Genomic DNA, 16868 nt, shown 5'->3' with positions numbered 1-16868 from the left:
CAGTTCCATGCCATGGTGATGTCCAAGTGGCCCCAACTACTAACTAGGCTACCTCAGAGGAATCCTTCCCGCCATGCTGCATTCTTGACCAAGCAGCTACAGCACTGTATGGCCTGCCACCAAGTATTGCAGTTTAAGGGTTCCACACTGGCCTTGGTGATCATCACCTTAGAGTTGGAGAAGCTGACTCCTGATTGGTTTCCTGTAATTACCGACCTGCTAAAAAAAGCACAGGTAGGAGTCAGGTTGGCCCCTGCAGCTTAAATCGGAGACCAACACCACTTTTCAAAAAGCAAACAAGCAAGTTTAACAAGTTGTTGGAAAACATTGCACGTTTTAAACAATGTATTTTTCAGGAGTGCTTGCAAGTAGTTTTTTAGGATGCTGCTTCTGTCCAATGCAAAAGATCAGGTTAGTTTAATGGGATTTAAGGTTCTGATGAATTAAGATCATTAGTGGGTTATATGGAACCATGGGGTCATGCTTAGCTTAGTTCGTACTTTCAGGTACTCCAGATGTTCTTACCTCAACCAGAGCATTGCCTCTGCTCTGGCAGTTGAGAATATGTCAGCACCACTGTCTTTAGCCTGCTACAGAATTTAGCTTTATAACCGTTCACATTTCTCACAGCCATGTAATAGGTGGCTTAGTGAACCCAGGAGTTGGATCTTTTAATTTCTTTATTACATCCGTTTGTGTAGCCACCCATCTTGCAGTTGCGATTCTGGACAACAAATGCAGGATTCAAACCATAAAACAAAAGCAAAGCAACAAGTAATAACAATAACGGTGCCCAAGGTCTTAGGAAATTTAAGGGTGGCCAGTTTGGATATTAGCCAGTGACATAATATATGAAACTATAACGTTTCATAGCAGTGATTTGCATAGTTAACGCTATGAAAATCAATGCTATGAAACATTATAGTTCTCCCATTGTTGTGCAGCTACATTTCCAGCTCAGGTGGCTAAGGATAATGGATAAGGGTTTGCTTTATTCAGCCTTTGCTTTCTTGTCTGCCTTGTTCCATCATAGTGCACTTGCACAATAATTTGAAAACAAAAGATAGATGCAGCATTTCTTGCCATGCTAGGCAAAAGATAAAAGACTGTGGCTAAAAAATAAACCACATTTGCTGTGTAATACTTCTGTTGGTTCCGAACTCATTCCACACCATTTATCTTGAGGGAGCAGCAGTTTTAAAACAGAGCACTCACCCTAATTGTGGTTTTATAGTACATTCACAACATTAAAAAAAATTCTAACATGAAAAGACATAAAAGCTCCACATTAAGTCCACAAAGCATCTCCAGATTTTCCATTTGTTGGCACTGAGTCCAAGGATAGACTTGACTGGTTTTATAGAGCAATTTGCTGGAATTAAACGGAGAGACTTTTAAAAATAAATTACTGATAGCACCTAAAAATTAAGGAAACGAGAGGAAAATGGTTTTATCACATTATATTTGTATTACCCGGCAGATTGACAGCACCAAATTCATCCACTGCAAAGAACTTGTGGATCAACAGATCTTGGGCTTCCAGCTACCCAATGCTGTCTACATTTTCGACCCTGCAAATCAAAACATCCAAACTCACCTGGCTGAAGGATTACCCTGCTATTATCCCAGGGAGAAGAAAGAAATGCAGTTTAACATGCAAGCTTCACTCTTCAGAGGCAAGGTTTATGAGGATGACTTGCGGAGTGATGAATTCTATGATGGATTCAAGTACTTGTACAACGAAGATGGGACCTCAGAAGCTGGACCAAACAGTGAGATGGGAAATGACGATATTCAGGGGCCAGAAGAAAGTATCAATGCTTGCCCGCCATTACAACCTGCTCCTCATATTGATTAGAGGTTCACATAGAGCAAAAAAGGAACCAAATACCAGACAAAGCCAAGGCTATTTCTAATATTTCATTAGTGAGGACTATGTATTAATTCAAAGCATTGCATATGCCAGTGATGGCAACCCTTTTTGGAACCAAGTGCCAAAACCGGAAGATGCATGTGTGCATGCCAAAGCACCAAAAACTCAAAGACCAGCTGGCCGGTGCGCGCATGCCTGTTTTTTGGCTGTTTTTGGGCCATTTTCAGTCTGTTTTGGGGCCATTTTCACGCCATTTTGGGGACCATTTTCAGGCCTTTTTGGGGCTGTTTTCAGGCTGTTTTGGGGGCCATTTTCAGACCATTTTTTAGCTTGAAAAAAGGCCCCAATAATGGCCCAAAATGGCCTGAAAAACAGTCTGTTTTTTAAACCAGAAGAGCAGCTGTTGATAGCACCCGTTGCCACAGAGATCTATGTCACTGGCACCCGTGACATAGATTCGCTGTCACGGGCTATACAGTAGATTTCAACTTTCCATTTCTAAAAAAATTCTTTGGCCAAACTTGTTTTGATTAGATCAAAATATAATCTAAAAAGGACATATTTGGATTGTGAGCAACTGCAAGGTAAAGCCTCAGATGTCCCACACTTAAAAATATTGATGGGGGAACAATAGGGACTTGCTTAACTTCTTAGGACAGCTTAAGATGTTAGTTAATACAGATAGTCCTTGACTTGCGATCACAGTTGAGCCCAAAATTTCTGTTATTGTGATATTTGTTAAGTGAGTTTTCCCCATTTTTATGACCTTCCTTGCCTCAGTAGTTAAGTGAATTGATAAATTGGTAATCCGGTTTTTAGGCGGATCTGGCTTTCCCATTGGCTTTGCTTGTCAGAAGATCCCAAAAGCAGATCCTATAACCCCGGGACATTGCAATCATTGTAAATATTGCTCAGTTGCCAAGCGTCTGCATTTTGATCACGTGATCATGGGATGCTGCAAAGGTCGTAAATGTGAAAAATGGTCATAAGTCACTTTTCTCAGTGGCATTTGAACGATCACTAGATGAACTCTTATAAGTCAAGGACTACCTGTATTCAGAAAGTAGCTTAGTTCTCCTATCATTTGTTGAATTTCGACATAGAAGTTCTTTTGCCTGAGGAGGCTAAGCAGGGGTGAAATTCAGCAGGTTCTGGAGAACCAGTAGTGGAAATTTTGAGTAGTTCAGAGAACCGGCAAATACCACCTCTGGCTGGCCCCAGAGTGGGGAAGGAATGGGGATTTTGCAGTATCCTTCCCCTGAAGTGGAGATTTTGCAGTATCCTTCCCCTGACATGCCCACCAAGCCACGCCCACAGAACCAGTAGTAAAAAAAATTGCATTTCACCACTGTGAACTGTTTAAGGTCTGAAGCAGAGATTTTCTTGATGGCAATCATCTAAATCACCACTGGGCCATCACTTAGCCGAAGTGAGCTCAACTGCTGGTGAAATTATGGTACAGAAAAGAGGAAGCTTAGCAAACAATGTAACTTTTCTGGTTGTTGGTTGATGTTCTGAACTGAGATAGTACTGTAATAAATGCTCAGCACACTTCAGAGTAGGATACAAAGGTTTTCAGCGGATGGGTAGGCTTTACAAGTGAGCAGTTTTTTTAAAAAAAATTTACACTGCTGAATGCCACAGCCATGACTTTCCATCCCTATATAAATAGCAAAATTCATTTCATAGAAAGTTTTCCCTTGCAAAAAGATAGGTCTTGGACAATGATCACACAAAAATGGGGAAATCCTTTCCTTTCCCATCTGCATTGTTGTGTAATCAGAGATGAGTATACACGAATTTACAAGGTCTCAGAAGGACAGGAAGTGAAGCAGGATTCCTGTTGATCCAGGGCTAATTTTTTTGCCCTTTAGAGCAGGTGTCAAACTTGCGGCCCGCGGGCCAAATGCATCATGTGCTGGCCACCCCCACCCCCGGTTTAGCAAAGGGGGAAAGTAGCAATATGTCATGGGATGACGTGACGAGTTTGACACCCCTGGTTCAGATGATGCATTGTCATCCCATAATAAAATGGCTAGAGTTATTTCAGGGCCTACAGATAAGGTCTGCCTTTTTAGAATTCTTAATTTTTCAGCAGGAGCTTAAACACAATTGATTTCTTCCAATTCTATTTTTGTATGAGTTGTACACATCCATGCGCGTCAGTAAAACTGGTACCGAGAAGCTAATATTTGGGAGGTAATAATACTGGTTCCCCAGCATCTTATGCATTCCCAGTTGAGACGTAAATAAGAATGGCTGTGTGATTTCCCCCCCCCCCCAAGTATATTTAGATGCCCAAATACTACAGTGTCCTGAAGGATGAACAATTGTTTCAGGGAACAACAGCTAGAAGAGCACAAGCAATAACTGGTTTGCTCTTCATCTGATGTACATTTTTGTCTTTACCTTAGCCTGTTTATTGCTCTGAACATTATGAAATGGTGTTGCCAGTTTGTATTCCATTTCCATGGAGAAATTAATTGCCTCTAAACCACATCGGTTTTATATTCTGTGAACTGAATCTTGGAACAGAAAACATCCAACCGGAAAGAGTATTATTATCTTTAGTTCTTAGCTTGACTGTGCATGCTTCAAAAATAATTTGAAGATAATTTGAATGCGTGCACAATCACAATATCTCTCTGCTATTCCTTTGTTTCAGGTTGCTGCATGGATGTGGAAAATGTCTTTGTGTTCAGAGTTGCAGTAACTTAACAAGTCAGCCTGTTAATGCAGCACCATCTCGTTTTCAACCTTGTGCATCATACTTGATGTGGTTGCTTTAATGAATAGAAGAGAGATCCCATATTTGTATAGATTCCAATATATTCCTGAACAGTTCTATCTTCTTGGGCAGGTTTCTTTCTATAAGCTTTATCCATTTACTTTCTCAGACATTTTGTGGCTGCTTTCTCTCCTCACATTCATGATCATATCAAATTCCACTGAAGACTAACTGTACTAGGGACTAGTACAGCAAAATGGTGCAAAATGAGCAAGGAGATGTTTATCATAATTTATACATCCTAACACTTACCTTCTCCCAATGCAGCTAGTTTTAATATATTGATTTTGAAAAGGTATTTAGACTGGCCTATATAGAGAGTCTCAAATCTTTGGTTAAATAGATTTCACTTTCAAATTACCTGAGAAATAAATGGTTCAAGGAGCAGAGTAGGTTCAAAATCTTCTAATTCCCCTTGGAGAAAGAACAAGAGAGCAGCCACTTCTTGGGTATCCACGCATAATCGCTAGGTAACCAATGGAATTCAATGGGGATTTTAAAACCATGGTTTGAGTCTCCCCAGGAGATGCAAACAATTTGGGAAGGGTGTCCCAACCTCCATCTTGTGCACCAATTGCATTCCTTTTGGGACTTTGAGGCTCTGTTTGCAATCACTCGTGTCTTGGTGGACTACTGCATTCCCAATCCTGCAATGCACTTTATATGGGACTGCCCCGGAAGAGCATCCCGAAGCTACAGCTGGTACAGAATGCAGCGGCTCAGGCAGTTATGATCACTTCTTGATCAATGCGTGCTGCACTTCTGCTTTGCAAGCTGCCCTGGCTGCCAATATTCTTTCACGTTCAGTCCATGGTGCTACTTGTAACCTAGAAAGCCCCTTATGGCATTGGGCCAGGAGGAACCGCTTCTCCCTGTTTATGTCCACTACCCCATTAAGTCTGGTAGGAGGCGTGCTCTGGGTCCCATCTCTATTAAGGAGTGCCATTTGTAAGGTTCTACATTTAGGCAACAAAAACGGAATGCACAGGTACAGTATAGGTGATACCTTACTCAGTAGTAGTAACTGTGAAAGGGATCTTGGAGTCCTAGTGGACAACCATTTAAATATGAGCCAGCAGTGTGCAGCAGCTGCCAAAAAAGCCAACACAGTTCTAGGCTGCATCAACAGAGGGATAGAATCAAGATCACGTGAAGTGTTAATACCACTTTATAATGCCTTGGTAAGGCCACACTTGGAATACTGCATTCAGTTCTGGTCGCCACGATGTAAAAAAGATGTGGAGACTCTAGAAAGAGTGCAGAGAAGAGCAACAAAGATGATTAGGGGACTGGAGACTAAAACATATGAAGAACGGTTGCAGGAACTGGGTATGTTTAGCTTAAGAGAAAGAAGGACTAGGGGAGACATGATAGCATTATTCCAATATCTCAGAGGTTGCCACAAAGAAGAGGGAGTCAAACTATTCTCCAAAGCACCTGAGGGTAGAACAAGAAGCAATGGGTGGAAACTAATCAAGGAGAGAAGCAACTTAGAACTGAGGAGAAATTTCCTGACAGTGAGAACAATTAATCAGTGGAACAGATTGCCTCCAGAAGTTGTGAATGCCCCAACACTGGAAGTCTTTAAGAAGATGTTGGATAGCTATTTGTCTGAAACATTATAGGGTTTCCTGCCTAGGCAGGGGGTTGGACTAGAAGACCTCCAAGGTCCCTTCCAACTCTACTATTGTATTGTATTGTATTGTATTTGGTGGGGCCCAGAGAGAGAGAGCCTTTTGGTCATTATGCCCACTTTTAGGAATATCATCCCTCCCCTCATCCCGAGATTAGATTAGCCTTGAGTTTGTCATCCTTTTCTAAGCTATAAAGATAGTGTTCTGTCACCAGGCCTGGGAGGCAGGATGTATGGCTGAGTGCATACAATGGTTGGGGTGTGTCGATTCGTTTTTGATGAGTTTGCTTTTACCCCAACTGTGGTTTATATGTGTGCTGCCATTTCTTGTTTTCTATTCATTCATTCATTCATTCATTCTATTTATTAAATTTATATGCCACCCGTATCACTATCAAACAAGTTTTGATGTTGCTCTTTTCAAAGACTATTATCAGCCACTCAGAATCATGACTTGAGTTGGACAGCCATATAAACTGGGTGAATGAATGAATGAATATTTCTAAAGCTGATTAGGTTTGCACACACAAGGCAGCGAGGAAAACCTAGCAGGAGTTTTGAGAGATAGCGGCTTACTGTTTTGAATTTGCCATTCTGTTTTTTCCCCCCTCCTTCAAATTATCTCTCTATGCTGTATATTGCCCATATGGAACCGAATGGCCTTCCAAATCCAGCAAATGAATAAATTGCTGACTTGCAAAATTAGTCAGGGCTAAAATGATCAATTTGGTTTCTCTCTTGTGAGAATCTTTTTTCTATCTGATGCTGCTGTGATGGTAAAGGACTTTTCATATCAATGCTGTGAAACAAGGTAACCACAAAAAAAAAACCCTACGGTTCTCACTCCTTACCTGTTTCCAAGGGGATATTGGACTATAGAATTACAAATGCTAATGTAGGCAAGTGTTTATTATTCTTACTTTCATTATATCATAAATTTAGAAAGTGAGCTCCCCTCCATGCATCTTTCGGCTGACCCAGGCAGCATTTTCAAATCCTCTGCTTGAAATAGTTGCATACTGGATGATCATGTGAATGAAATAAGCGTAGCAAAAGGTATTGTTTTGGAATATATCAGAGTAGCAGCAGTTTGAATGCTATGTCTTTCCCCAAACATTATGTTTTGTGTGTGCTCAAGAACTCAAAATAGTGCCTTGACGGCTTCACAGTGCGGGCAATCCTTGACTTATGACTGGTAGCTTAGCAACCAAAGTTATGATGGACCAAAAAAGAAAACCCAAGCTTGGATGACTGGCCCCCTCCACAGTCATGTGATCACATTTTGGGTACTTGATGGCTGGCCCACATTTACGGCCATTTGCAGTGTCCCATGGTTACAGACAGCACTTTACATATTTTGCCAGAAACTAGTGTTTATTTCTGGTTTCCAGAAAAAGTAATGGTTTCCTTAACAACCATAGTAATTCACTTAACCACCAGAAAATTTTTTGCAATATCAGACACATGATGACCTGCTTAACAACCAGCACAACTGTAATTCCAGGCTTAATTATGGTCCTAAATCAAGGAGTACTTGTATGTGAACAATAAGGGACATAGGAGTTTTAAGTTACGCAATGTATTTACACAATGTATTAAAATGTAAAATCTGGTATTTTTCATATGCTTCAATGTCTCCTAAGGGTCAGCTTGGAAAATGTCTTGACATTCCTTTCAAACTATAGGACCAAAAGCATCATTGTAAACTGTGACTTTTTATATTTTTAATATCACCTTTCTGGGGGTTTCCCTTTTTTTAAAAAAAAAGTGGATGTTTTTGTTCAATAAAATCTAATTTAAAATCTTAGGTCTAATTTGCCTTTCTTGATTTTGCTTTTTCTCTTGGAAATAAGACATAGTTCTTGTGACTTTTGCAAATAGAAAACAAGCTAGTGCATTGAAGACATTGTAGTTGTATACTTATCTGAAATATACCTTGAACACAATGGATCCTAACCGCTGAACTGGCTTGCAGTCAATGGGCTATGATCTCAGCAACCAAATTTCTGAAACTTCCTTCAATTTGCAAACTATACCTACACAATGTATACTTTCTTATAGAATGAAGCATATTGTGTGTACTTCTATAGCATGTGGGAAATCAGACAATTCAAGGGTTGGAAAAGGATGTGAAAAGGAGCAAATAAATTGCTATGAAAACACTATTCTGTTTTGATTTTTAATTGTAGCTATCGGGGCAGTGTATTCTATGGGGAAATTAATATTACCCAGTCATGTACATTCCTCAGATGTAAGAGTTTTCAGTGGAGCTCATGAGGACACTATTTAATGTCAGACTAACATGAAAAAATCTGCATTTGGCTAAGCTTGGACTTGGTATTAAATACTTTTATTCTGACAGAATATAATTCCACAAATATCCAACGAATTTTGGATATTATGTAGCAGAAGATAATTCAGTTAGTGTCAGCCTCTATATTGCTTGTTTGCTTGCTCTTGGCTGCCATAGTAATGGGGAGGGATGGGGGTTTCGGTATTTGGGAGGGGAATTGTGCTGGAGGAGATATCTCGGGGTGAAGGAGGAGTTTTGTTCTCACCATCTTCTGCGCATGCTGAATGGCCTCGTTTAGGTCTGGTCAAGGTCAACCATCTCGGCATACCAGATGGATGAGGCCACCTGAAGATGCACCCCACAAGATACCCTTGGGGACTGGAGATTGGACATTTAGCTTGGGGTTGTTGGAGGGAGGGATTTGGGTAAACTTTTGATATGAACAATTTTGCACCTTTTAGCCTCAGGTCTTGCTTTACTATTGTTGCTTTCACTTTATATTCAGTAAAAGTACCTCTTCTCTGAAACAATGGAGTTGGGGGTTTCCTTTCTTGAATTTTGAAGAAGGCACGTCTGACAGTCTTGTTTTCCATAAATGAAGAAATGAATATAAAATGCTTTATTCCAGGAATCAGGGATCAGAGTGATGAGGAATTTTCAACAAGTAGTGGGAGGGCGGAGCACATCTGTTCCTTGGAAACTGGTCCCCCAAATGTAATTATCTGAATTAAAGTATCATCACTGAAACTATTTCTGCCATTTCAAGACCTAATCAATAGCTCCCAAAAAGGGCCTCAATTGAAGACAATTTTAGCTGGCTGCACATCATGCCTGTGCCAAAAGCAGCATTTCCTTTGTCTTCAATTGGAACTCAGTTGTTTCTTTTTGTTTGTAAAACCTGAGGCAACTGTGTATGTCCTCCTTTCTTGCCACAAATGTGAAAGGCAGAAAACAATAGTAGCTGGATGCTCATAAACTCCCAGATGGCATGAAAAGTCTCTCCTAGATGTTTCAGTCTTAGCCCTCCAAATTTTTAGATGTCTTGGGGAAGCTAGAAACTTCAAAAAAGTGAAGCATTTCTTAGCTGATGGCTCTTGTGACCAAAGATGCTGAATGCCATTCTCTCTTTAGAACAGATACTTCTGCATGTAATCAGCAAATTGGGGAGCGGAGAGGCGAAATAGTGCACATTGTTCAGTTTTTAGAAAATTTGACCAAAAGCAGCCAGTGACTGCCATTGCTGTAATAAGATCCCTTCAGAGTTTAATGATTTTGGTCTCTCTCCCACTCAGCTTAATGTTCTCACATGGCCTCTTGAGAGAACAATGTTCGTGGCCCCTTTGCTGCCTTCCTAATGTGGCAGCAGAGTTCTGCTGATTCAGCTTATTCCTGCTGGTCCGGAGGGAGCCCTGGCCAGTTTTCTGAAAGTATTCCCTACAGGCATTGCTGAGTACTTCAAAACAACATAGGACACTAAATTGTTGTTGCTTTTCACCCAAATACTATAGGCCAGTTTGGATATGCTGGCCTAATTTACAGAACTCTTCTCCCAAAAAATGTCTTAATGTAGATTCCTTCTATACTCCGGTTTCTGTTTCAGTCTTGAATGAGCTGGCAAACTAAAGGACCAAATGTAAATTTATTTTGTAGCTCAACCTGAATGTATTTTGCTTCCCACATTAGAACGTTTTATGCCAGAAGAGTTAGGATCTGTGCATTTGGGCTATGCATAAACATTGTCCATTTTGCTAAAGGAAGAGTTCTGTGGGTAGTTTTCTTACTGTCTTATTTCAAGATCTAAACAACAAACCTATTAATCATGGAATTTCTCCACCTCTCCCATTTAGTTGTCCTTTAAAAATGGTTCGTAAAAAGATTTTAATTATTATTATTTTAATTATTTGGAGACAGAAAAGGCTTTGGGGCATTGTGGCTTTAAATAAATAAAAAAAACACAGATGCACATACAGAAAGGGAGAAGACAACAATGGTCTAAAAGAGGCAAGAAGGGGGGTGTCCCTCTATTGAGTTGAAATTTAATGAGTTATTTTCCTTTCATACAAAATGTCTCATCATACAGACAATAAGGGGGAATTTCTGCAAAAAATTAGTGCTAAGAGATTCTAGAATTTCATAGAGAGGTTAGAGATTATTTAAAATGATCTTTGATGCCCCAGTTTGAAACACACTGTGACATATTGGGTGTTTTTTTTTAAGGTGAGGATTTTTCTCATGTAGGGCTTCTACATTACCATATCATTATCATTTTTAAATGATCTATTATAGGTAGAGGCATTTTTAATGGATCCACTAAACATATCAAATCTCTGTTTATAGCGAAAGTAAAACAATAGCTGAAACATCAAGTTCATTCTGAATACCTTCTCAAGTGTGTTCAATCTGTCAGTAGGAAACTTTGTTGGGCTTTCTTTATAGGAAGATTAGTGTTCTTTTTTTTAGTACATGCCACGCATTTAGTCTGAATTAAACATTTATAGGTGAATGATCAGTTTCTACTTAATCAAGGAACCTGATCAGGCAATGCGGTCCAAACCAATCCTTGCTTTAGAATCTCTTCTGTGAATACATTCCGAGCATTAAAAAAGTAGAAGCACCAATTAAAACTCTTCTGCATGAGATGTTTTGGCCTTAATAAATCTTCTAATTTACATATCTTCCTGATGTAATGGAGCTGGGAAGACTAAAGAAGCTACAGAAAGAACAAGAAACAATATTTAGATTTCAGGCTCACTTAATTACATCAAACATACTGCAAGAAAACACACTCTGCAAAGACACCGCTGCTTGCTTGTTCAAATGTCAGCACTGTGATTTTCTTCAGATGGAGGAAAGGTTCAGCAGCTTGCTCTCAATAATTCCAGCAATAAAACAAAAAGAGACCAGAGAGTCAATAGACTGTAATGTTTGTAGTTCGTCATTGCCATGCAGAATTGAGAATAGCTTTTGCGGGGGGGGGGGGGGACTTGGTTAACAGTGGTTCTGTACCTCGAGGAACCATATAAACTCCAATAAGACCTAGGTCAGGGGTCGGCAACCTTAAACACTCAAAGAGCCACAAAGGTCCTAACTGGAAGTCCCCCGTTCAATTCTGGAAGTCCGGTTCCCCCACCATAGAGTCTCCTCCTAGCATGGCATCCTTTTTCCTCTACCTGTCCTAAACAAAAGTCCTATCAATTGTGGAGCCGACCAGCGACAGGAAGCTGCAGCCGAGGAATGAAAGAGCAGAGGGATGAAAGAATATGTGGCTCCAGAGCTGTGGGTTGCTGACCCGACCTAGGTGATGCATATTGATAGAGGCTCCCATTTCAATATATATTAGTGGGCAAAGGCACCTTACCTAGCCCTTAAATGAGCCGACACAACTTACCCTTGATTCTGACCACAAAACATAGATTTCAACATGAGCAGCTTATTGACAGAACCTTCTCAAAGTTTTGTTTGCTACTTAGAATATGACACAAGAACAGGCCTGTAGAAACCAAATGGTTCCTCTGGACTTCAAATGTAGTTTTCAAAATTTCACTACAGAAAGCAAGCTGCTTCATAGGCAATGTTTGCTCTAACTACTTCTGTAAGAGTAAATACTTTCAATGATCTCTTCACAATGACACAAATCTTAAAAGTCATGGATAAGTACCTACGCATTGATGATGTTACCTAGTTGGGTAATGAAAAGTCTGCAAGCAAACAGCCAAACTGAGACAGACACCACAGCTCAATCTTTGGTTACATGTGTTCTCTTTCACTGATACTCTCATAAAACACTCTCATATGAATACTCTCGTATTCAACAGTTACCAATTTAAGAAAAAGACAACCAGCAAGAGATACATTATTCTTCATTCTAAAATGACATATACCTACAATTAGAATCTCATATCTCTCATATATTTGCATCTCAATTTTAAAAATGGAATTTGCACTTTCTGTAATGCATTACCTTTTTAATTAGAATTTTATCAGATTACCAATATTTTTATATCCATCTAATAATATAGTTACCTAATGCATGACAGTTTATGTTCTGCTTAAGAGAGCCTAATTCAGCAAAACTAAATTAAATCTGATCACTGTAGCAGCAGGATACCCTGCATCCATGAGATGGATAAGGAGTAGCTATTCATTATTCTGCTTACACTTTTGCTACCATAGTGCCAGTATTACAAAATCATTAAATACTTAATGGTTCATAGAACATCAGGATAATTGATCTCCTGTTCACAACCTTCCATGTTTCCCATATCTGTTCTGAGGGTTAAAGAAAGGGACATGAACAATGAATGGGGCCTGTAGTAAGAAAAAGCATTATTACCAATCCATTTCCATATGAACTATAATTATAGTTACTTTTCATTGTAGTTGACCTTACCTATTGACATGCTTTTAAAAAAATTACCCCACTATTCAAACTGTTTTGAATGCAATCACACACACACACACACACACGTAATTTCCTTCTATACAACACTTCCACCTCGGTATAATCCATTGTAAATGTACCTCTTCTCCCTTATTTCAATTTCTTTTTGTCTATACATATGATACTATTATATACAGTCCTTAATTTGCAATCCTTCTTTCCATTTATACATGTTTGTTCATATCTACCTTTACATTGTTAATTTCTAACTCCTGTGTCTTCTTCATTTAGTTTTTCCTTAAGCTTTAAACCTGTCCTCTAGCCACTTGTACCACTCATTCCATACCATATAATATTCTGTTTCCTCCTTTTCAATGCAACCCTACATTTTTATCTTCCCAAACACATTTTGCTTATGTTATATTTCCCATCTTAAAAATGAATTTTCAGGAGGTTGAGAATTGAAATCTCTCTGCCCCATTATCTGTGTGTATTATTTCCACAACTTAGCATCCTTCAGCTCAGAACTTCCCAGCAACTAAGGCAATTCCACCAGAGTAGTGTCTCCTTAGAGCTAAAGTCTTTTGAGGCTAACAATGTGTTCTTCTTTCATAATTGAAACCTGATTATGAAATCATCTCTTTTTAAAATGCAGACAAGTCCTAATTCCACCATTAAAATTGTTCAGAATTGCTGGCATCAATGAAAATATGGTTTTACCCTAGGCACATCAGCTTTAAGGGTGCAAATATTATATTTACATAACATGTTACAAGAACTTTTTCAAGTTAGAATTGTATGAAATGTGTAAAAATAAAAGCACGGAACTTAAAATGAAATGTAATATTTAATAAAAAGAAGTACAAAGAAAGCTGAAAAAGTGGTTAAAAAACTACTAAAACCATAATGTAAGAACAATACATAACACTCCATTAAAAGAAGTTGATGGGTTCTCCTCTTGACACTTTAAAATATCATTCAGTACGATTGTCCAAGTGAATGTTTTTGCTTCTGAAAACATAGATCATATACGGAACCATTAATTAAATTACACAAATTTTGAAAAAACAGGAAAATATGGGGTATTTAAAGTCAATGGAAGATGCAGCTCTCCACTAGTCAAACATTATAGAAAATAATGTAGGAAATAGATTGTTGTGTTTTCCTGTTTTTCTCACTTCACACAACAGAGGTAAATCTTCAAGCTTAGTTTAAGATTTAATTTAAGGTTAGTGACACATTATAATAGCCAGCAACTTATTAAATAACAATGAATAAAACTACTAAATGCAATTTGGTCCCATAAAGAAATACAAAGTACCAAATCAGACCTCAACCAAGAAAAGAATATTAGTTTCCACGGGACGACTAATCACAAATAGCTTAACAAAGACGGTAGCAAAATCGAGGCCCATATTTCAATGAAATTAACAAAACAGGCAGTACAACATAAAATATGCTCTCACATAACACTAATATTATAATAATTAATATAACATTACATACATTCTGAATGTCTTCATCAGACATATATTGTCATTTCGCTATGCCTTCTATATATTTTATATTTATTATTATTCCCACCTTCTTAATTAATTTCCAAAATAGGACAGCATCAAACTGAGGTCCAGAAAACCAATTGGACCCAAAAGAAATGTTCTGCATATAACAAATCTTATTGGCTTTCACAATTGTTAGAAAAACTTCTTAAGCTGCAACATTTTGCATATTTGATAGAACTCTATTCTACCACCCTGCAGTCTCCTTAGCACGCATTAATTTTCAGGCTCCTAATTTTGCCTCCCAAAGAAATTTTGTTTTACCCCTTTAAGCAATCATGTACCAGAACTGCTACTATCTACATAAACAATACAATAGATCTCTTCTGAACTGCAATTCACCTTCACTAATTATCCAGTTGCATTTTAGAAAATATATTTTATCTTAATAAAGGCACAGCCTTTATAAAAGAAAAAAAAAGATTAAAATGCAAGCTTGAAACAGTATAACTTGAAGAGGCTTGCGGTTAAAAAGTACGCTTATGGGTTGTTGCTTTTTCATGAGTTTTTTTTCCCCTCTCTCTTAAAAATATCAATTAATACTGTAACATGATTTTCAATATATTCAGATATTGGCTGTAGGTTAAATGACAAAAAACTAAACTAGCATTTCAACATCCAGGCAAGAAGCTTCTGCCAGAAAATGTGCAAAACAAGGAACCTCGGGATAATTATGTAGTTAAATTCTACTTTTGGAAAGATTTTAGCAAAATAATAATATGCAAGCAATGCTCTAGCACCATCAAAAAATTTAAATGGATGGACAACTATAACTTCCCAAGCAAAACATTCTGTGAACAGCTGCTCAGTCAACACTAAGGCAAGGGAGAGAAAACATGTGTCCATCCAGTTCTACGCAGTGGACAAGCTGTGTGTTTGGTTTTCTTATTAATTTTCTGGCAAAGAAAATTTGAATCTTTTAATGGCAGTAAGGTGAAGCTTCAATAAGCTTCACTTAAGCTTGGTTCAATTTTCTGGCAGTTTATATATGTAACAAGAATGTTTTGCAATTGATTTTCCCATCAGGAGTCACTGTATAATTTGAAATCTTGCCATTTGTCCAGGTCCATTTGAATCCAGTGTTAATTTGGATCTCCATAGGCAATAAACAAGACCAACTGGATCCCAAGGCTGCATGTCATGTACGAAGCCAGCCTTTTCAGACTCACATTTTAGTTGTACATTTCCCCAAGCCATATAAAAAGAGACCAGACACATTTTAAAAGTAGACTATACAGTATGTAAGTAACAATTTAAATCAGCACAAAATATGATTTGAAGATCGCAAAATGTTTTAATTGGCCTAATCTTAATTGGCCTATTTTTTTTTCAGAACCCTTGCTATCAAAGCTATCTCCATCTTTTTTGCCTGACCTCTGTTATATACCACAAATTATAGTACTTGTAGTACTTGAGATTTGCAATACTTATGAACTATTTTAAAATAGCCAAACCACCTTGGCAGAAAACCACAGGTGTACCTGAGGGAAAAGAACCAACTTTAAAAGGTAGAGATTAACGTTGATTTTATTTAAAAAAGTGAATATGATTTTCTATGTTCTACCACTAACTATGGAGCCATTTTCAATTTTAAAATTTGAGGAGAGAATTATTTAAAGGAATTATATGTCTCTGCTAGATCCTACAGCAAACTTAAATCCTCTTGAAACTTGTCTTGAATAATATTTCAGTCACCAACAGAAATGCTAAGCTTTCTCATACTATAGTTCTTATTTTAATATAAAGTTGGGAATGCTGTCTCCAAACAGGTTTTGATCAGAAGGAACATTCTGGTAATCTCTCCCTCAGAATAAATTACAAAAATTAAAGCAAAACCAAAGATAACTTTTACCAACGGTAACTTTTACACTGCGACCTCTCTGCCTATATTGCATCGTAAAAATTGGCTCACTACATTTAGGGCCATTTGATACAGAAATGGTGACTCGAAGAGTTTAAAACAAATACGTTGCACTGCAATTACCTTCCCGACAGTTTGGAACTAAATGGGTGAAGAATTTCCACCTTGAATCTGCAAAGGCAAAGCAAATCATTCTTTTTCTTAATCATGCTAATTTCCTGCATGGTCACCATCCATTCTTGAAAAAAGGCAGGTGATGAGTTTCTCGTGCTGCTTCCTTTGCACAATGGGATAGCAGAAGGATTCACAAGGTGGGAAAACAACAATTAACATACATATGAATATACAGAGTCCACTCATGGCATTGTAATCTATGTGTGAGATTAACTGAAACAAAAACATAAAAAAAACATGGATTAAACTATAGAACTCAAATATAATAAGAACATAATAGCATGGAAAAAAAAATAAGGATGATGT

At 38.1% G+C, this 16868-nt stretch overlaps 1 protein-coding gene across 10 annotated transcripts in view; it reads right to left on the bottom strand.

The window, feature by feature from the left end:
* Nucleotides 1–3: 3 nt before the first annotated feature.
* The window catches only part of SEPTIN8 (septin 8), a gene marked incomplete at its 3' end in the record, with an annotated part of 119021 nt that continues 102156 nt past the window's right edge, over nt 4–16868 (bottom strand). For 6 of the 10 annotated variants that reach the window (XM_081934008.1, XM_081934007.1, XM_081933999.1 and 3 more), the window contains exon 10: nt 4–219. In XM_081934008.1, the coding sequence (XP_081790134.1) occupies nt 54–219 (166 nt within the window). Of the gene's footprint in view, nt 220–10407; nt 11298–13796; nt 16776–16868 lie in introns of those variants that run through there. The other 4 variants (XM_081934002.1, XM_081934004.1, XM_081934001.1 and 1 more) reach the window with 4 other exon arrangements.

Source organism: Natrix helvetica (genome assembly GCF_964273705.1).
Source record: "Natrix helvetica genome assembly, chromosome: 1".
Classification (NCBI taxonomy): Eukaryota; Metazoa; Chordata; class Lepidosauria; order Squamata; family Natricidae; genus Natrix; species Natrix helvetica.
This window is presented reverse-complemented; position numbering and strand designations above follow the sequence as displayed.